The 21735-nt window shown below is 36.1% G+C and overlaps 1 protein-coding gene across 1 annotated transcript in view; it reads right to left on the bottom strand.

Moving 5' to 3' along the window:
• Positions 1–21735, bottom strand: part of LOC135088599 (uncharacterized) — a 37274-nt gene that overhangs the window by 7079 nt on the left and 8460 nt on the right. Inside the window, exons 2-5 of the mRNA XM_063983505.1 lie at positions 13627–13832; positions 10341–10476; positions 6120–6253; positions 917–1121 (exon numbers count right to left, since the gene is read on the bottom strand). Of these exons, the coding sequence (XP_063839575.1) occupies positions 917–1121; positions 6120–6253; positions 10341–10476; positions 13627–13832 (681 nt within the window). The remainder of the gene's footprint in view (positions 1–916; positions 1122–6119; positions 6254–10340; positions 10477–13626; positions 13833–21735) is intronic.

Genomic DNA, 21735 nt, shown 5'->3' with positions numbered 1-21735 from the left:
GCTATACTACACAGTTCAATCATATTTCGAAATGCGTCCTGCTAAGATTGCAGCCAGGTCCAAGCTAAAGCTGATAGCAAGATATTTCAGATATTCTTGGGGATATTTTTGTGTCCTTCAATTTGATAAAGTATCTTACGAAATACGTCACATTAGTTAGCTTAAACGAACGTATAACGTATAATCATAAAAAATTATCAGCGTTCGTCGTTCTGGTAATCATGGATATTTTTAGTATCAAACCATATAATATTATGATTACTTCCAACTAAATTACCTACTTGAAAAAACATTAACTTAAATACCTACAAGTAAAGTTTGTTGATAGCCTTTGTATACTTTCCGTTAGTTGGTTGAGTTGTTATCAGGACACAACAAAAGCTTGCCCTGCCAAAATTTTGGGATTTATTCTCTGTCTACTTACCATGTAACTTGATTTCCTTACTGCCAGTACCTAAAGAATAAAAGCATTAGGTACTATTCGAATAACTAGTCTACTGTGTTTCTACATCCATCCATTACATTGAAAATTAACGTAACGTTATTTGGTACAGAAAATGGCGCCATATTACATATTTTAGAAGTCCCGCATTGTCCAAAATTTTGTCCAGTTCAGTTTATAAAGTGGCCATTTGGATATTCGCGTAATTTTGAGAAGACTGGTATTTTGTTTAATGTCAAAAAATACACATTCATAGGTATTTCTGTTGATTGGATTTGACAAAAGTGATTCTAGTTTAAGTATGGTATCTGGCTTTCACGACGACGAAGTTTATACCTACATAATTATCTGATTGACAAGTAAGCGATATTATTTATACTCACTAAAATCTTCATGAGTTATTGCTTTTCTGGAGCAGGCATCACCATCATGGGTCCAAAAAGTCAATAAACATTTAATTTCTTTTTAACTCACCAAGCAACATAGCCTCCTTGCTATCAGCCAGCTGGCTGTTCCCAACCACAGCCTCGCTGCCTTCTCTCCAAGCTGGCGCCACTCTTGCGGTGCATCGCACCTGCATCGTCCGCCCGACCGGCACTCGGAGACCGAGAGCGGTGGACAGCAGACCATGGGAGTGCTGCGTGGGTGGGTACTCCACTAAGAGATCTGGGTCTGTCACCTGGGGAAGAGGGAATCGAGTTAATAACTGGTAGGTTGTCTCGGAGTCGTGATAAGGGTCTATGAGGTCTCACAGTGCGCGTGGACGCACAGGGTGATACACGAACCAATCACAGAGCTCTATTCAACGCTGTGCGTTCGATTTGCTGCTTCACTAAAGCAAGCATCGTTTGTGAATACGGGTGTTAATCAGAAACTGTACCTCAGTAAATATGTAGATAGAAACATAAGAAATTGTGGTTAAAATCACGTCGCGAGTGTATAACTTTTAATATACTTTTATTTATTACTTATCAAAATTCTGGGAACATTTCAAAGTCAAAGTAATAAAAGCTTGTAAAGTAATTGTTATTGGACTAAAGTCTATAATGATAGTACTCCATAATTATAACTTTATAAGGATAAGTACATATAAGTTTGCTTCTAAAGTTGCGACTGCCATTACACACTGTGGGAACTTAGATCGGAGCTTTTGGCAAGCTTCGTGGTTGGGTTGGAACATTAGGATGTCGTACGTAAAACAATTATGCATAATTTAGTAATGCTATTCACTATAATGTTATAATTATACTAAAGTTTGGTTAATTGTTTCGCATTCAAGCGGTAGTGTAGGGGTTCTGCGGTAACAGTCGACACACATGGCTATACGGCATGACGTTTGTGTCATGTCGCGATTTTTGCTGAGCGGGCGCCTGTTCATCGTATTTTTTTATGTTAATTATGTTTACTCTTGCTTTGTCTACCATATTGTGCTGAATAAAAACTTTCTAATTCTTATTCCATAAGGTGTGTAAAATCGCTTCTATTACAACTATTTAAAGTATCGCAGGCTTTATCTTTAGGTATATGATGTGGTCTGTATACGAATTCAGACTATATGCCTCATGTCTTCTTCTTCTTCTTTTCAGCCAAATGACGTCCACTGCTGGACAAAGGCCTCCCCCAAGGTTTTCCACAATGCACGGTCCTGCGCTGCCCGCATCCAGGCTCTTCCCGCGACCTTTACCAGATCGTCGGTCCACCTAGTAGGAGGCCTGCCCACGCTACGGGCTGGATGCCTCATATATTCTTATAAAATTGTAAGTAACTAACATTATTTTGATGAAACTTTATTCCTTAATGTTTTGTCAAAGACTGAAGAAAATATTTTTTTAATGATTCTATAATAAGTTTTTGTTAAACAAAAGAGCTCGAGGAACTTGCTTTAGAAAAACGATGCAGCATTTTTTTAAAGCATTATGTATTTAGATTTCAGGTCCCTCTTTCTTTCTGGAAAAGATTTCAAAGGTTATAACTACCCTGGTTTCAAGCATTACAAGTCTTTATTACGTTGTACATGTAATAAGAACATCCCGGCATTCTCAGGTTTCAGACAGAGCGGAAAAACTTAATAATTCTTAGAGTTGAAGATAAATAGAACTTACAAAGCCTTTGAGATACAATACCTGTAACCTGCCTACGTTCAGCCATTATTAAATCAACGTTGCCCAGCCTGAAGTTTCTAAACGTATTTTAAAAGATATTGTTCTGCAAATACTTGAAGCCATGAGCTTGGTTAAGCAAATGCAAGCATTGAAGGTTGGGCGTGTTTTAGTTAATTAACTGTCCCATTAAATTAATATTTGGTTAGACAGTCACACCGTCGCATTATATTGATTTAATATTATTAAACTGTGGAATTTAGGAAAGTTCTCGATTGGCGACCACGGGCTGGAAGACGTAGCGTGGGCAGGCCTCCTACTAGGTGGACCGACGATCTGTTAAAGGTCGCGGGAGCCTGGATGCGGGCAGCGCAGGACCGTTACTTAATTGTGGAAAACCTTGTAGGAGGCCTTTGTCCAGCGGTGGACGTCATTTGGCTGAAACGAAACTGCGGAATTTACCCGACAGTAGGCTGTCATAGCTTGTGTTACTGATGGCCCTTGAGGTAGAAAAGTTCACGAATGGTGGCCACGGACCGCAGAACGTAGTTTAGGCAGCCTCATACTCGGTAAACCGACGATCTGGTGAAGGTTGTAGAAAGTGCCTTAATGCGGGCAGCGCAAGACCAATCGACGCGAAGAAATTCGGCAAGACTTGGAGTGAGATCAAACGCGAAGCTCAAGACCGAACGCGATGGAGGACAGTTGTGGACGCCCTCTGCCCCATGGGACATAGTACCTTAAGTCAGGACCAGTCTGGTAGTATTAGAAATACTTGAGGGAGGCCTTTGTCAAGCAGTGGACGTTTTTTAGTTAAAACGAATGAATTCTAGGCAATACCAAGCTAGTAGTCGCAAGTCTAATTACTATGGAAAGGGCAGAAATAGAGCAACTATCGACCTAGAATGCCCTAGTTAGTATGAACAATTAGCTCGACTTGACAGCTCTAAGTTTGACAGGAGCATTCGCATCGACTTCGGAACGAAACTCGCCAAGTGAATGTTTTGTGGTTTGGTGAGCACGCGAATCCGGACTCTGTTTGCATAGTCTTTGGATTCACGTGCTCGCCAAACTATTTGGCTTGCAAAGGAATAAATAAATAAATAAAATAAATAAATAAATAAATCTTTGGACAATTTCACACAGCGCCAGCTAGCCCCAAAGTAAGCAACTTAATGCTTGTGTTATGGGTGCTAGCTTAACGGATATACTACTTATATACTTTTTTTTTTAAATACATAAATATTATACATAGTCACACCCAGACCCGTCACAGAAATTAAAATTCATCATTTCAATTTCTGCCCGGCCGGGAATCGAACCCGGGACCTCTCGGCATAGTAGTCCGTTCTGAACCACTACACCAAACGGCCGAGGAATGTGCTCACGCAAGAAAATCCTTCAATACTAGAGCGAATGCTTCTAAAATAAAAATAAAAGATTGAAATTAATTAGTCAAGAGGAAGTATTTTAGGCAATACTGAACATCAGGTACGTAATATTAGGTATTTAAGAACTTTACAATAATTCTTAGCACTGGGAGCGTATGAAAAGTGCCTAAGTAATTAATTAACAGAAAATTCGGTTCGTAAAATGTAAATCAGTTCATTTACGACTTTGATCAGACGTTATATTATGTCACTAAAGAATTCAGAGATGTGGTCGTTAAAGCTTAATATACATTGTCATAAAATTAGGGGATGATTCACTAGTGTTTCAAAGCGCTGAAAATTTAATGACGAAGCCCGATTTAAACACGTAATTTGGATTTAATTCAAAATATCTTTAAATTTAATTCAAAATTCGCTCTTTTGGGAAGACAATTACTTACCTATTCTGTTAACGTAACTAATTATTTTGTACTCGATTGAATTTTAGAATTGTCCATGTGATAATGTCGTGCCCATGATAAAAGAAATATAGTATGTGTAATATTGTCATTTCCATTTTAAATTCACAGTAAAATTGACGGAGTCTTTGCATTAATAATGATTAAAATAAATATTAAAGTTTAAATTTTCACGAAATGCGCATCCCGTATTATTAAAAATGGGTACCAAGAAATGAATATTTCATTTCCATATTTTACTACACAGCCAGATTTAAATTGTAAAATCACGCACTGCTTTTTCTGTTTCATCGCAAAGGTTCACTGTGAGAAAATGCCCTATGGCTATTTACTCGATTTGTATCGTTTTCAAATTAAATTTGTGCTGTGCAATGAAAATGTACACAAATTAATTGCCTGAATAAAATTACTTTTTCTTTAATATTATTAAAGGCAAGAATCGGTTGTAGAAGCTTCTTAGTATCAATGTAGCAGAGACCTATGTTATTAATTTCATAAATTAAACAATATTATGCGACATAAAATTAATTATGTACCTACTGCAGTGGCAGTAAATATTCGGCAGTGGCAAAGAAAGTTATTTTTTTAAAAATTTATTAAAGAAACATACAGCCTTGTTTGATACGAGTACATGCAGCTTAAAATTAAGTGGCTTGCACACATTAACCTTTCAAGTTTCTAAAGCTAGGTTTTACTTAGGAACCCACATTGGGGACTGAAGTAGATGACTAGCCGTATTTAGTGACATTTAAAACAAAAATTCCAAACAGAAACTTTATTCTAGTTGTAATCCCTTGATATGAGTCCTTAAGTCTAGGTTAACCGCTGCTAGTTCATCTTAATTGCAAACTAGCTAGCTGGCCATATCGCATAAGTCAATCTTTGCTCGTCAGACTATACGTGAGCTTAATAGGGTAGGCTTAGACCGCGGCAATTATGTGAAATCCGACAGTAAAGTTGTTCTTATCATAGAACCGATCCTTCAAGAATTACTGAACCTACTGCAGGCAAAACTAAGTAACTATTAGATCCATGTATAGACAGAACCTAAATTATGACGACGGCATGTCAAGGTAAACACAGTGGCGTTGTATCTCGTTGTAATACAGGCAAATTTTGCAACAAAATGTGCTAAAAAAAATCTGATGTGCTGTTGACTGAACATGAATAGCTCCTGCAATGTCGCACTGATATACATACATTCGTGGTCAATATCCTTAGACAATATAATATCGGCATCAAAATCGCTTCGATTGACTTCTAGTTATAAAGTTAGTAACGTGTTGCGACAACAGAAGCTATATCAAACACTATTTTCTAGACTGATTTAAGGCGCTAGGTGCTTAGTGTCACCTAATTTAATATATTAGCAAAGATTTTTATAAGTAAGTATTTTAAACAAATGACAATAGGGTTGCAAGTCCAATCCCCGTTGTCGGCAGGATTATTACAGTGAACTAATTTCTAACACAAGTTAGAAATTGTGGTAGAAGTTAGTAGTTAGTGTACCAGACCTTAAGGAATGGCTAGATACTAACCTTCTCCTAAGACGTAACCCAAGACGTAGCGTGGGCAGGCCTCCCACTAGGTGGACCGACGATCTGGTGAAGTTCGCGGGGGGTGCCTGGATGCGGCGCAGGATCGGTCTTCGTGGAAATCCTTGGGGGGGGCCTTTGTCCAGCAGTGGACGTCTTTCGGCTGAAACGAACGAACGAACGAACTGACTAACCTTCTCTCCGTCGATGTCCCAACTAAGCACAGCAGCTGGGTACGATCGTCCCGATGTACAGTTCAAGAACATTGAGTCCCCTCTTCTGTTCTCTTGCTCGTTGCCTGTTATTCTTGGGCCTTCTCGTGGTAAATCTGAGGACAAAGTCAAAATTAGAATTAAGTAGGCAGTGTTAATTGTCAAAAATCTAAAAGTTAAAATATCAGTATCGTTAGCCAATGAGCTGTTTTCAGAGTGACGTTGACGTAAGTAATGTCACTCTAGAAACGTCAGAATAGAGGGACGCGCGCGGACGTCTCCGTGCGTTTTAAGTAAGATAAGTGATTGTAAATGAGGCAATATAATGTGAGAGTTAAGTAGCCAGTGTTTTATTTATAAGATTTTATTTTATAGATCTACCAGTCTTTTTTCTCTTCAGATGATCTCTCTAGCGGCATTATAAAAGATTTCGTTCGTTTCAGCCAAATGACGTCCACTACTGGACAAAGGCCTCCTCCAAGGTTTTCCACAATGCACGGTCCTCCGCTGCCCGCATCCAGGCTCTTCCCGCGACCGTATTAAAGATTTATTCGTTTAAAAACTAGCGAAGTATTCATTAGAATTCGAAAATCGAACTTTCCAGAACGGCTGATCTAATAGGACTCCTAAAATAATCTAAGCTTGTACGTAACAAGCCCAGCAAAGTGTAGTAGCCCCAATTTGTTATTTGATATTGAAGACTTACACAAGGTTACAAAAATAAACAGTTTTAAGTAAGAATATATCTAGTAGTTACGCATATTTGCTTAAATTTATTAAAAAAGTCTTGCTTATTTTTGGAATGGGATCAATTGCTTTCTATAATAGATTAAAGATATTCGATATCTACTCAAGGACTATTTAAGGCGATAGGTACTCGATTTGCCAGTAATCAATACCAGAAAGAGAAAAAAAACACAATGTCCGAAAGACTTTAGCTTTAAAAAAATTGTTATTTAAATTATACACTGTAATTTGGACTTTCAGCAACGGGATTTTTTATGCAGAATAAGGCAGGTATTTGACCGCAATCGGACCTGATGTTAAGTGAGATGCTGATATTATGTGAGATCTTATTAATGTCATAGAATAAAAAGCAGCGTTATTATAAAAAACCTTCAGGGTTCTATCCACGTGAGTTTCATACTACACCACTCAGTGAGCGTGAAACCAAGCAAAGTACTTAGATACGGCGTGAGCTTAAACAAAGTTGAGGCTATTAATCATTTAATCTTACGTAAGGTAACTTAAAGCATTAATCATCCAACCTTAAGTTTTTTACCGAAATCACATTTTAGAATACGACAGCGGTACATCAAGCTAATCACCTAGTATCTTAAATAGTGGCACAGAATAATAATAAGTACTACGTATAACAGCTTCTATTTTGCAACAAAAATACAGGCTGGCCAGGTACAAAATTGATTGTCTTGTAGTGTATGTTTTGTTGGTTGTCCTATTAAATAAATACCAGTTGGAAATAAAAAAAAAATAATTTGGATTAGAGACCAATAAGGCCCCGCCAGGAAAAAATCGCTTCCTTTTCGATTACGTACGAGTTATGAATTTTAATTTGAAGACATGGTTATATTCAATTTTTGTTTTCTAATAATAATTTCAGATTTTTATTGCAATTTAATACACTGTCTGTACTCTCTTAAAAATCAATTTCGAATGTTATGCCGCAATTTTAGAAAAATGACTTGATTGAACTTTACGGATTTTGTTGAGCTCGATTAATATAAAATAAAGTGATTTTCAGCACTTGTTTCCTACTGGGATCCGATAGGTCCCTAATCAATATAACCTATAACCACACGTGTATTACCTACTATAAGTAAATTAGCGAATCAATATTTAAAAAATATATATATTCATCTGGTTCGGGCCACCCTGTATTTTTTTGCCATTTGATGTGCAGCTGACTGTACAAAGTAATAACACTGGCTGAATTCGCAGTAATTGATCCTAGTTTTTATGACACTGACTGCATGATTGGATTTGAACATGCAACGGGCAGAGCAATACAACGCCGTTCCAATTTGTGAGCTACAACCGTATTTTGTTTAGTAAAACAAGGTTATCCGATTTTTCACAGGTCATTAACCGGTTGAAAAAGTAATTTTCAGGTATCGTTCTGTAAACTCGCCAGTATGTTAAACTGGTCGTCACAAAATTACCAACATCCTGTCAAATCATTTTACGACGAGTCGATATAATTAGTAAACAACTGGGAAGTAAATGAAAAATGTTTCTAAAAGTATCTTTTTTTTCCCTGAAACCTTATTTAGGAAATGACGGTTCTTACGATATCAAATAAAGCGAGATCTCTTTATTGGCAGTAAACAAAAATGTTAGCGGCACTAAAGATTACCTAATTTTAATTTGTGTCCAGATATTAAAGCTTTTATTTGACTCAAGTAAAAACAAAACAGCTAATTTTATGATACCATAAGTACAAACCAATAAAAAGCCAGATGCTTCAATAATTGACATCTTGAAAACCTTTATTTCGTAAAGATAAATACATAATGGATAATCAAACGAGCTCGTCTACTCAATTTCTCGTATCCAAAGGAATCGGCGTTTGATAAATTACCTTCAAATTCACCGAACGTTCCGATGAATACTTTTGTCAAAATTTTCTAAAGCGGCAACAATTTCAGAGAAATGTTTCCTCATTAAAGACATAGCTAGCGAGTTCGTACGCGTGTAAAATAGTTTTAACAGTTTTCTTAGTTTTTGTAACATTTTTCATTGACTCTGCTCCTATTGGTCATAGCCTACCTTCCTCGATAAATTTAACTCAATTTAGGCTGGGTTGCACCATCTTACTTTAACTTTGACAAACGTCAAAAATCTGTCAAACTCCATACAAAATACATTGGTTATCGTTATAGTTACGGTCAAAGTTAGGTGGTGCAACTCAGCCTAAATGTTTTTTCGCAACGAGGAATGAAAGAAAGAAAGAAAGAAAGAAACATTTATTGCCATGGACATCACAAAAGACAAAAGAGGTAAAATGAAAAAAAAAAAGCAAATAAGACAAGAGGTGACATAAAACATACAATGAATGAATGAATAAACTAAGCAGTGCCACCCTGTCGCACAGCGATGCCCATCGCAATGGGACCCCACTCAGCATATGCCGTGGCCCCCGGTGAGGGAAGCCACGACGCTGGTTTTCAGTGTGCCCCATAAATGTGAATGAAGCTCTTGGCCTGCATTGCACGTGATGGAGAGTGATGATAATATTTCAGTTCAAACCAGTAGTTCCTGAAATAAGCGCGTTCAACCAAAAAGAAATAAACAAACACTTCAGCTTCACGATATTAAGTTTAGCCCCAAAGAATACTTTTCTCAAAAATTCTTTAAAGCGGCAATACTTTCCGAGCGCATGTTTCCTTATTAAAGACATTATCAGCAGGGTCCCCATAGCGGCACATTAAAATTCAGTCAAGAACAAAACTCGCTTCGTGGACCCGATTACCTTGATAAGGGATAAAGGATCCGAATATATTGGATCGCCGGGACTTCGGCCTGTATTTTTGGAGCAAATAGACAAAAATGGCGTTTCATTTTCAGGGGATTTAAAATGTCCATGAATCCCGTAGTTTATGAGTGCAATGCGAGTATATTGTAAACGAGCCGCAGTGAGGAACGTGGATAAATCCTCGGTTTACTGGAATAGTGTTATGTCAAAATGTATAAAATACTTGCTTGAATGTGAAATATACAAAGAGGGATTTAAAAGGATGTCCGTATTTTCGCAATTTCGCAATAATGCTCACGGAAACCCTGGGGTATTGGACTTCTACAGCAAAATAACTTCAATGGGACCTATCTATAGTTCTCTTTAACATATCACAAAAAGAGTAGTATCCCTAGTGTCTACAAAATTAATTTTTATGTTGCAGGTTTTGTATGACATCTTTTATTAATTATTCCCAACAGCATTTGAAGATTTTTTAGAATGCGAACAACTAGGCACTGGAATTCGCTGCTGCGCAATTATCCGAGTCTGTTCAAGGTGAGAGGGAATAGACATTTACTAAACTGGTATGTACCATCCTAGACTGAATCTCACATCAGGTTTGATTGTGATCAAATGACGTCCACTGCTGGTCAAAGACCTCCCCCAAGGTCATGCATAGTACTGCATTATAAATACAATATTTGAGCGTACTATGAGTAAAGACTTACATAAAACTTCCATCCTGCCTTCGTCTGATCCCGATGCGAAACTCGGCGCTTCTGCCGACACTTCGCATCTATACAGCCCACTGGACTTCAGCATCACTGGGTGGAGCACCACTCTCCGGTCATCTGACTTTTGTAGCTGCAAAGAAATTAACAATTAGGCCCAGAACAGACGGTGAAACGCAACTGCAACGAAACTGCAACTTTGTGATGATTCTGATGAATGAAACTGAAACTGAAAGTTTCAAACTGGTCGCGTCATGTGTGGTCTCTCAACGGACGCTATGGCAGAAACTTAGATGCAACTCAAAAGTAACTAGCAGTTGCACTTTCGTTGCAGTTGCGTTTCAACCGTCTGTTCTGGGCCATATACCTTATTCGATTTCTGAAACAAATGAACGGCTGACAAGGAATGAGTTTCTTTCGCCACTTCTCAGAAACTAGTCCAGTCATTTAAGCTTAAATTAGGTAAGAATCTCGGAATTAGAGATACCCAGCTGTAAGTCTGTAAATACTTGTATATTGACACCCTAAAAGTTGTCTCAAAACCTACATATGGTAGGGTGTAAGCAACTATTAAATTTTAAGGTCAAAGGTCACAAAAATCGGTTTTTTGCGCTTTTTTTGGAAATATCTCATTTCCTATGGGTTTTTTGCTATTTGTATTTATTATCAATATTGTAGAATACTAAATTCTCTACAAATTTTGTTTAAAAATTTTTTTTATACGGTGAACCGTTTTCGAGATAGAGGGCGGAGAGCGCGCGGTCACTGCATCACTTCAGGTCAACTTAAGCGGTTTAGGTTTTTCATACAAAAGGATTTTCCCGCTAATTCCCGTGGGAATTTCGGTAATTACTTGTTGTAAATAAGCTTTACCTAAGTTTACTAAGGTACCTACATGCCAAATTTCAAGCGTCTAACTTCCATTAAGCGTTTAGATTTTTCATACAAAAGGATTTTCCCGCTAATTCCTGTTCCCGTGGGATTTCCTAAGTAAACTATAACCTGCCCAGGTGTATGAAGAATAATAAAATTGTACCAAGTTTCGTTAAAATCCGTCGAGTAGTTTTTGTTTCTATAAGGAACATACAGACGGACAGACAGACAGACAAAAATTTTACTGATTGCATTTTTGGCATCAGTATCGATCACTAATCACCCCCTGATAGTTATTTTGAAAATATATTTCAGGTATAGAATTCTGTCCGTCTGTATGTTCCTTATAGAAACAAAAACTACTCGACGGATTTTAACGAAACTTGGTACAATTATTCTTCATACACCTGGGCAGGTTATAGTTTACTTAGGAATTCCTACGGGAACAGGAATTAGCGGGAAAATCCTTTTGTATGAAAAATCTAAACGCTTAACGGAAGTTAGACGCTTGAAATTTGGCATGTAGGTACCTTAGTAAACTTAGGTAAAGCTTATTTACAACAAGTAATTACCGAAATTCCCACGGGAATTAGCGGGAAAATCCTTTTGTATGAAAAACCTAAACCGCTTAAGTTGACCTGAAGTGATGCAGTGACCGCGCGCTCTCCGCCCTCTATCTCGAAAACGGTTCACCGTATAAAAAAAATTTTTAAACAAAATTTGTAGAGAATTTAGTATTCTACAATATTGATAATAAATACAAATAGCAAAAAACCCACAGGAAATGAGATATTTCTAAAAAAAGCGCAAAAAACCGTTTTTTGTGACCGTTGACCTTGAAATTTAATAGTTGCTTACACCCTACCATATGTAGGTTTTGAGACAACTTTTAGGGTGTGAATATACACGTATTTACAGACTTACAGCTGGGTATCTCGAATTCCGAGGTGAACTTACTATAATGACTGGACTAAACAGCCAATATGCTGTCTCGATGTATTGCTAGGTCAAGCTATTTTAGCTTGTATAGCCACACCAAAAATACTATGGGAGGAATTAGTATTGAATTGGTTATTGGATTAGGATAGGTAGTTGGATCTTTAGTTAATTAGAATCGATTAAAACTTCTCTTGTGATATTTTCAGAACTATTAAACTAACATGAACAGAAATTATTTTAACGTGAATTAATTCCAAATACGCCTCTATAATTAAAAGCGTACAACTATTCAAATTATTCTACCACAAGTCAATTTATCCAGTTATTTGTTTGAAAATAATGCCACAACAAATAAATAAGTTTTAACTCGCACGATCAAATTGAGTTAGAAAACTTATTTAACTATATCTTGTTTCTCGGAAACTGTCAATTCAAGAGACAAACTCAAAGTCGAACTTAAATTATGAGTCTATTACTTTGTCTGTCTGTGATTGCTACGGGTGCTATCTGTATATTGTGTGCGCAAAACGCGCAGTAGAATAGTCGAGTGCTCGTATGGATTGTCTGGCTTTCCGCTCATTTCCCATCCCCGATCTTTTGTCAGTACTTTTCGAACGACATCCCCTATTGTGTTCGGAATAGATAACTGAACCATACAACCTCTTTTAGAGAACGAAAATTCAAGAAACCTTTCGAGTTATTTGATAATGTTCTCCCTTCTATCAGATTGCATAATAGCAGACCATTTGTGTTAAAATATTTTCTGTAGCCTTGTATTCGAATTTCAAATGGACCGGCATTTTTAAACTCGAAATTATCATAATGGGAAAGTTAAAATACTCTAGCTTTCATCGCGCAAACGACTCGGGATGGTAGATACAATAGGCGTAATTATTTTTAATGGATAAACTCCGACAAGCTTTACTTGATCATGATAAAAGTCACTTATTCCACGATGAAATATGTTAGGGTCTCAACAATGTAGCAAATGAAATTAAAAAAGCCATTACGTTTCGACTTCTGAATAATGGTAATGCTCTTTCCAAAGTCAATTTTATACAATATTCAGATGCAAATGGTATTTCAAAAAGTAAGTTAAACAATACTGAGAGCTATTTTTATGTAGAAAATGTAACACGAGTCATTATTTTAGATGATAAATGAATAAAAGTTGTGTGTAACGTGCCTTCGTCGTTATAAATATTTAGCTGTATCTTACCTAAGAATAAAGTTTTGTTATTTATTTTTAAAGTTTTGTTATTTAATTAATGTTAGAAACTACAATTTTCTAGCTTTTTCTTATTAATTTCGTACACCTACGTATACTTTATTGTTGTTCAACTTAGTATGAAACTGTATTCGTCTATCAGTGACAAATGGACATTGGTCGTCAAGAGAATGATGAATACTTTTTAAGTGGATATTACCTGCCTTATTATTAGGTACTTTAAATAAATTAGTGTTAACTTACATCGACTTTGATCCCTTCTAACTTGTAGGCGTGCTTCGGCGGGTCGTACTTGGGCATATACCGGTAGAATTCTTCGTTATCTCGGTACCATTTCACTGAATACAGGTTGTCTGAGCCCAGCTCGTAGTCGCATTCTAGCTGTGTAGGCTGACCTCTCACCCTGTATGTGGGCACTGACACTCGCACTATTCTTAGTAGTAGAGATTCTGGAACAAAAAAAAAGATTGTAAAAAAATTGTTTAATAAATGTGACTGACTGACTATAATACTCTTATGCCTTGATCACACGTTCCGAGCAAACGGGCGAGACAGTGCTCTCGGCCGAGTACTCGGTGTGTATGAACATTACGCCGAGTGCGCTCAGCCGAGTTTTTTGGCGAGTCAGCTACTCGACGACTCACCCAACTCTCTCGGCCTAGTATCATTGTACTGTATCGCCCGTCTACTCGGTAGGTGTGATCAAGGCTTTACATACGAGCGAGTATACTCAAAGATTTAAAAAATCGATATAAAAAAATTATACACAGAGAAATGAGTAGACTACTACTCATTTCTCTGTGTATAATTTTACTACAAAAAGTTATTTGTAATAAATTATCTCTACAATGGTTTTTGAAACAGTCATTTCGATCGATCGGCCTGTCCCACAAATCCAACCTGGATCTTTATAGTGATTTTGCTTCCATGTTTACTTAATGAAAAGTATTTTAAGTATTTTCGACAACTTTACGACGCATTATTTAGAAGGAATAGTAGTCTTCTTGCTATGCTATTTTTGCTCCAAAGTGGCATTTAGACAACCGCAGAAAATGCCACAGTGTCTCCTTCGATGTGCTACCCCCTGTATCTACGTATTAAGTGTTTAATACGACCGCTTTCAACAAAAGTTTAATTAATTGTTTTATCTAAGCTGTGGTAAATGATGCTGGTGTTGAAATTAGATAATTTTGGTATATTATTACTATTTATTTACTACTTGTACTTCAATACTGTTTTTTTACCCAAATAAATTAAAAAAAAATCTTTGCAGTGCAATATTATTCTAATTTAAGAGTTATCTATTCAATTTTACTATGACTATTAACTTTATCCAGTAGGTACTTAAAACTGCGCTTATGGTCCATATTTCACTTAAATAGCACACATAACATTGATTTAACTAAAACCTCCCACTGTACTGTACGATTTAGTATTCACAGTCAATCGATGGTAATAATATTATGCTTCCGAAGAACGTAATATTTGGTTAATGGATACCTGAATATTGGATTTCACCTCGCATTTTCCTTGTTAATACTATTGTATGAATGAGGCAACTCTGCCTTTATAGATCTTTTTTCTTTCCATTTAAGTGATATGTGTGTATGATTCCAAAGATAGAAGTTATTACATAATAGATAAGTTTGTAATTCCCTTTGTGTTAGCAATTACTTTATAGCTAAAATATTGATAATTTGTTAATCAATATTATGTAATTTAATTATACCAATACATTCATTTCAAAAATAGAATGCTTATACGAGTTAGACAGATGGTTTCTCTCGAGTCAAGAGCTTTTGGATACACTTGGGTCTATTTGTTTCCAGATACAGGATGAAAATGAACATGAATGTTAAGTTGGTTCATTCAGTCTCGCCAGACCCCAATGGCGGCTTATAAAAGCTTTCACCCTTGCTGTGACGTCATTTATTTAAACACGATGAAAAAAACATAAAAACGTAAATTTTATTTTCATAACTTTCAACTACTTCTACGTATTGTACACATAAATAAAACTAACAAGTTCCAACGACCATACAAAGGCACATGACATTATCATACTAGACTGTTGATACGCAGTGCTATACGTCAAGGTTGACCCCGTAAAAACAGATGTAAGCTCCCGCCTCAAAGGGGTACGAGAACAGCTGAATATAATGAGAACCACATTCACCTTCTGTCACTTATGAAGACTTCATTTAAATTACGTAACATGTTTTTACCGGGATTGTGAAAAAGAACTCAATTGACACTGGAATGTATCATTATTGCGATCTACAAAAGGATCTCCTGCCTCTAAAATGCGCACCGGGATAAAATCTTTTTGAGGATTTTAGCTGGCAAATGTATGAGAAATTGGAACGCTTTGAAAAAATTAAATTAGCTTATTAATTAATTAAATTAGCTTATTGCGAAAAATCAGCAGGAGCAGCAAGGTTCTGGAGTAGAGGCCGTGTGCCGGAAAACGCAGCGTGGAACGTCCACCCACAAGGTGGACGGACGACATCATAAAGGTAGCAAGAAAGCGCTGAACGCAGGCCGCTACCAACCGGGCAACATGGGAAGCATTGGGGGAGGCCTATGTTCAGCAGTGGACGGTGTGGACGTCCTATAGCTGAGATGATAATGATTGCGTAAAATCGATAGAATGCATTGATAACAGTTTATCGTGCGCGCGTCCTAGACCATCTCATTCCAAATCAAATCCCATTATCACCATAAAATCGATACTCTCTCTTGTGAATTTAAGGTATACGCATGGTACGATTCTAAAAACTTGATTCAAGCTTATGCGTTGATATAACTCTATAAATATGGAATTCGGGGATCATGTTATGATTGGATTAAGAACTACCTACTTATCACATAGAGAACAATGTGTGGAAATCCAGAGATCCTGTCCTAAGACCAAATGTTTAGAAAAGTACAAATCTACTTTTAAGGTCAATAAATTTGGTGTCCCTCAAGGTAGCATTCTGGGTCCACTATTGTTCCTCTTATATATTAATGATTTGCCTAATATTTGTCGCATGAGTGTATTTTATTTGCAGACGATACAACTGTCATAATTAAGGGAGATAAAAACAAAAATGTAAAGTATTATGAAAATAATATAAACACTGCCTTGTATGAAGTAATAGAATGGTTAAGTTGTAATAATTTAAATGTAAATATTGAAAAAACTAAGTACCTTCAATTTGGTAGTTATTTAAACAAATTAAAAACGTCATAAGCTTAATATTAATTTTAATGGCAAAGTTATAGAAACAGCTACAAGTACTAAATTTTTTGGGATTACAATGGACTGCTTCTGCGATTGGAAACAGCACATAAGTGAAAATTATGCTCCAAATTAAATAAATTTGTATTTGCCCTCTTTCGCATCAGTCAGATTGTATCGATAGAGGCTGCACTTACCGCTTACAACGGCTACGTAAATTCTTGTTTAAGATACGAAATTATGATAATAGGGAAATTCTGTCAATAAAGATAGGGTATTTATTTTACAAAAGAAGTGTATTCGCGCCATATTTGGCCTTAGGCAAATAGATTCATGTAGACCTTTCTTTAGACGCTATAACTTACTTTCACTGCCCAGTTTATATATTTTTGATATATGTCTATTTGTGTATCAACATAATGACCTATTTGAACAAAATTGTCAAGTCTCTAAACATAATCTTCGCTCGATGTATAAAAATAAACTATACAAACCTCAGTCTAAATTAACACTTGTATCTAATAATACTTTAATAATGTGCATCATCATCTATCTATATATATAAAAGAAAGTCGTGTTAGTTACACCACTTATAACTCAAGAACGGCTGAACCGATTTAGCTGAAAATTGTCAGGGAGGTAGTTTAGAGCCAGGAGAAAGACATAGGATACTTTTTATCCCGTTCGAAATTAAAAAAAAAGTCTGCTTATTTATTGCCATTAAGGCGGGACAAAGTTCGCCGGGTCAGCTAGTTTATAATAAATTGCCAGATGATTTTAAAGAGTATAAAACTGTACTGAAAAAATGGCTTATTGATAAATGTTTCTATAGTGTACAACAATATTTGCAATATAAATAAATTGTAATGTTATAATAATGTATAGTGTATACGCCTGAAAAGGTAGAACTAAGAGATGCCTGTAACCTATTTAAAGAAACCTTGTAACCTTTGTTCATACACAGTAAAGACTTTATTACTTATTACTTTTTACTCTCGATCTTTCAATTGGAGCTTAAAATTGGCTTATTTAGAACCGTGTGAGGATGCTTTGAAAATTTCCTTACAATATTATTATATCTTGTAGGTTGTTATAAGTTTTAATGGAATACTTCTGATTGTTTCACGCCTACATGCCTCAATAAACACTATATTTAGCAACTGCTGCGTTAAATACTTAAAACAATAAAACAAGCATATAACTATATTGCACATACACTCAAATAGTCTACTATACAATTTCTATATTGAAGTTATTCCTGCTGAACCACCTTTCAAGTGAAGTACTCGAGCGAATTATTAATAGTTTAAATGTTATTGAAATACACGCTAGGGTCGCACCTTACTGAAACTCAGTAACAGAAGTTTACCTATCTATCTACCATAGTTTCCATCCAGTTAAGCTTATAGCAAGTCGTTATAGATGTTACAGTCAAAACTCATGATCAGTCAAAACCACTTTTTACTGCAAAAGGGGTTTTGACTGATGCTCTAGCTAGGTGAAAACCACTTTTGCCCGATTTTTCTAGTCAAAAGTCATTTTGACCAAGGACGTCACGTCAGTCACAATCACTTTTGACTGCCAAAAATCAGCAAAAGTGGTTCGCCTGATTTAAAATTTTACCAATCAGTCAAATTTCACACAAAGTTATGATTGGTTATTAGGACATCATCTAGAATGGGTTTTGTCTAATGCCTTTTATCAAAACCATTTCTGACTGGAAAAAAAAATCTGTCAAAATTAGTTTTGACCGAATTTGAGTTTTGACTGTAACATAGACAACTACAATATTGGAAAGGCCAGAATGTTGTTCTTGTGGGGACATTGTTCAAAAGTTTGTGTAATCAATGAACTATTTTGACGTTATTCATCTATACATAGAAATATACCTACAGCGTTAAAGATAATGACTTCAAACATACATAATATAAACGTGTAAGTACTTTTAAAGCAAATTTTTACGAGTCTTTACAATAGCATAGAGAGCAAGAGAGTGAGAAGGGAGGAGCCTAAATTTTCTTTTGTATTAAGGCTTGGTATTTCTTCTAAAGTAGGTATTTCGCGCTGTCAAAATCTGCGCGCGCAATTCTTCGCCGAAAACAGCGCGTCAAAGAGCTCCCGCCATAATTTCCAGCTACACAGTATAGAAATACGCAGTTGGTTAGGTTAGGTTGACTTCCTTCCCTTCAAGCGTCACACTCACAACACTTTCTAATACAAATCATATCCAAGTGATACAAATTAAAACACCTTTCAGACTTTTTGGGAATATATTCTAGAATCGAATAAATATAAAATATAACTGCAGAAGTAAACACGGTTCAAAGTGGCCGTGGCGTCGCCCAACCTTCTGGAAGTTCTGCGCCGGCTTAAAGAATTTCAAGATTACGTCACCCGACCTATCGGTAGGCCCTTGGGAGCTTGAGCGATTGGATTTTTTTTTATGATAAGTTACTCTTAGTAGCGATTATTTAGAGCTTGGATAATAAATTTAATTATAGTTGTTGCAATTCACGAAGCTTTGCATGTGGTTAATAACATTAATCAGTATAGGTACGCATCAATTTTGTTTAGTCTCTTTGTTCATTAATAAATAAAAATATCATACTAAAATTGCAGAAACATATTTGTTTGTATTGGTCTGGGTGTTTTCTTTCTATAATATGTATGACGTATGTACGGGGTTCTGTACCTATCGAAAATTGCTATGAGCATCACACGCGGTTACCTGCGTACCTCTGTGCACTCATGGGAGTTTAAGCAGAGGTCCCTAGAGTTTGACTTTGAGCTTTGTTTATAGTCATTACGAAGCAGACTGATGGGAAACTGCACTGTCTTGAATTCGAAAGGGTAATTTGACGGTGTTTGGGGAATTCTAGGAATAAATACAGAGTCTCCTCATTGAGATTGATACATTTCAATTTGAGATTTCACTTGACATTGAACACAATCTGAAATGGAGTTTTCAAACACTTGTAAAAATAAAAAGTAATTAAATCAAAGGCACTAAGTAGTATTGATATCAACTTCGAAGAAAATGACTGCCAAAATTACTTTCTACCCGTTCCACACGTCTTTCATGAATTATATTAAGGTATTGTTAAACTAAATTTCAAGTAGATTGAACCAAGGAATCACTTTGTCCCATACAAACTTTGCCCCCTTTTTTCACCCCCTTCATTTCATGACCCCATTTCGGAAAATCTTTTCTTATGAGATGCCTACGTCATAAAAAGAACACACCTTCCAACTTTCAGGTCTCTACGATATCCGTCAGTCATTTAGGACAAAGCATTTTTATTAGTTGTTCAAAACTCTATCGTTCTAGGTATGTAATTGACAGGAGGGCGCTACTATCTTAATGGGTTATTCATTAGTCCACTTGACATTTCAGAATCGTTTGACTTTAGATACCTAAGCGATTTGATATTCGGAGTCTTTTAATGAAATCAAGTTCTGAAATAACTTGAGGTGTTGTACCCGATCAAGCTTTTCATTGCAGGACAGTTAAATAGTTTTATTATTAGTTTCTTCTCTGAGTCTTAATTTGTCAGAGTAGGTAAAGGCTCCATGAGAGCAAAATTTAGCTTTATAATAGTTTTTAATTTTTTTCTTGAAATATTTGACGCCTTGTAATCTCTTGTAATCTCTCGTTAATATAGGTCCACACAAATAAAGAATGTTTGACTTCGACTTTAATAATTATGCTCTTACATAATTATAAATAAACTAGCTTTCCGCCCGCCGCTTCGCCCGCGTGGAATTTTTTGGTTTTTATATAACCTATTACACTCAGATATAATGTGGCTTTCTATTGGTGAAAGATTTTTTAAAATCAGTTCAGTAGATCCCGAGATTACCCCTTACAATTTAACAAATATACAAACACACAAACTTTATCTCTTTATAATATTAGATTATAGATAGGTGATTTGAAACCCTATTTTGTTTTATTCTTTTTTTTATTTTAAATATTTCACGATCCAAACTGATATTTACTGTAAGTAAATGCTAAATAGTAAATATTAGTTTGGATTGTGAAATATCCTACTAATATTATAAAGGCGAAAGTTTGGATGTCTGGATGTCATGATGTCTGGATGTCTGGATGTTTGTTACTCTTTCACGCATAAACTACTGAACGGATTTTGTTGAAACTTTACAGTATTATTGTTTATAACCCAGATTAACATTATGACGATATGTGGCAAATAAATTTCAATAAATAAATAAGACGTGTCTAAAAGCGCCATCTATCGTCATTGGTTAAAATCTACAGCACTGGACAAACTACGGTATGACGTTCGTAAATATTCATTCGGGGGAAACCGTGAAACGTGGGTAAAATGAGGTAAAACATCATATCTAACGGGGGTAAAACGAGGTCCACGCGAACGAAGTCGCGGGCGGCCGCTAGTTTATAATAGGTAGCTTTCCCTCCGCAACCTTATTGGTATTCCATGTATGTGTCTTTTAACTGAGTTCTGTTAAACATTTCATGTAAAATTTGTCCAATTATAACTCTATTTACATCTGCATCTGTAAGCAAGGATTCATGTTCTCCAGCCCAGATGCCGAGTAAACAGAATTGTCTTTCAGTGACGTGCAGCTGCCCCTATATTTGACCCACTGACCTAATTTTTTATTATTTATTTGTGTCAGTGTGCTCTTCTAAAGAGTGAAGACGATTGTATGTAGGTACTATTAAAATGTAATTTTAACTCATTGGTTTTGTCTCATATTTGAGGAATGTATCATGAGTAGAGTCTTAGTTTAAAAGGATGCCAACGATTTAAATTTCAATAGGTAGACAAAATTCAGAATTCTTAATTATCAAAAATTTTAGCTTTCTCCAGTAACACTGGTATTATTATACTGTGACTCATCAAAGTCATCATTGTCAAAAATATTGACAAATCGAGAACTGTCACGGCCAAAAAACTGGCACGCGTCCGTCCTCCGTAAGCGCCACCGCGCGACTGATTGAGATTGTCCAAGCCGTCATGGGCGATTTTTCCACATTTTTTAACATAGTAACTAAATAAGACGCAATATAAAAATTTCATCCGTTAAAAGCCCTCAAGTTATTTCTGAACTTTAGTTTAGTAAAAGATTCAGAATCTCAAATC

This window comes from Ostrinia nubilalis, chromosome 4, assembly GCF_963855985.1.
Source record: "Ostrinia nubilalis chromosome 4, ilOstNubi1.1, whole genome shotgun sequence".
Lineage (NCBI taxonomy): Eukaryota > Metazoa > Arthropoda > Insecta > Lepidoptera > Crambidae > Ostrinia > Ostrinia nubilalis.
This window is presented reverse-complemented; position numbering and strand designations above follow the sequence as displayed.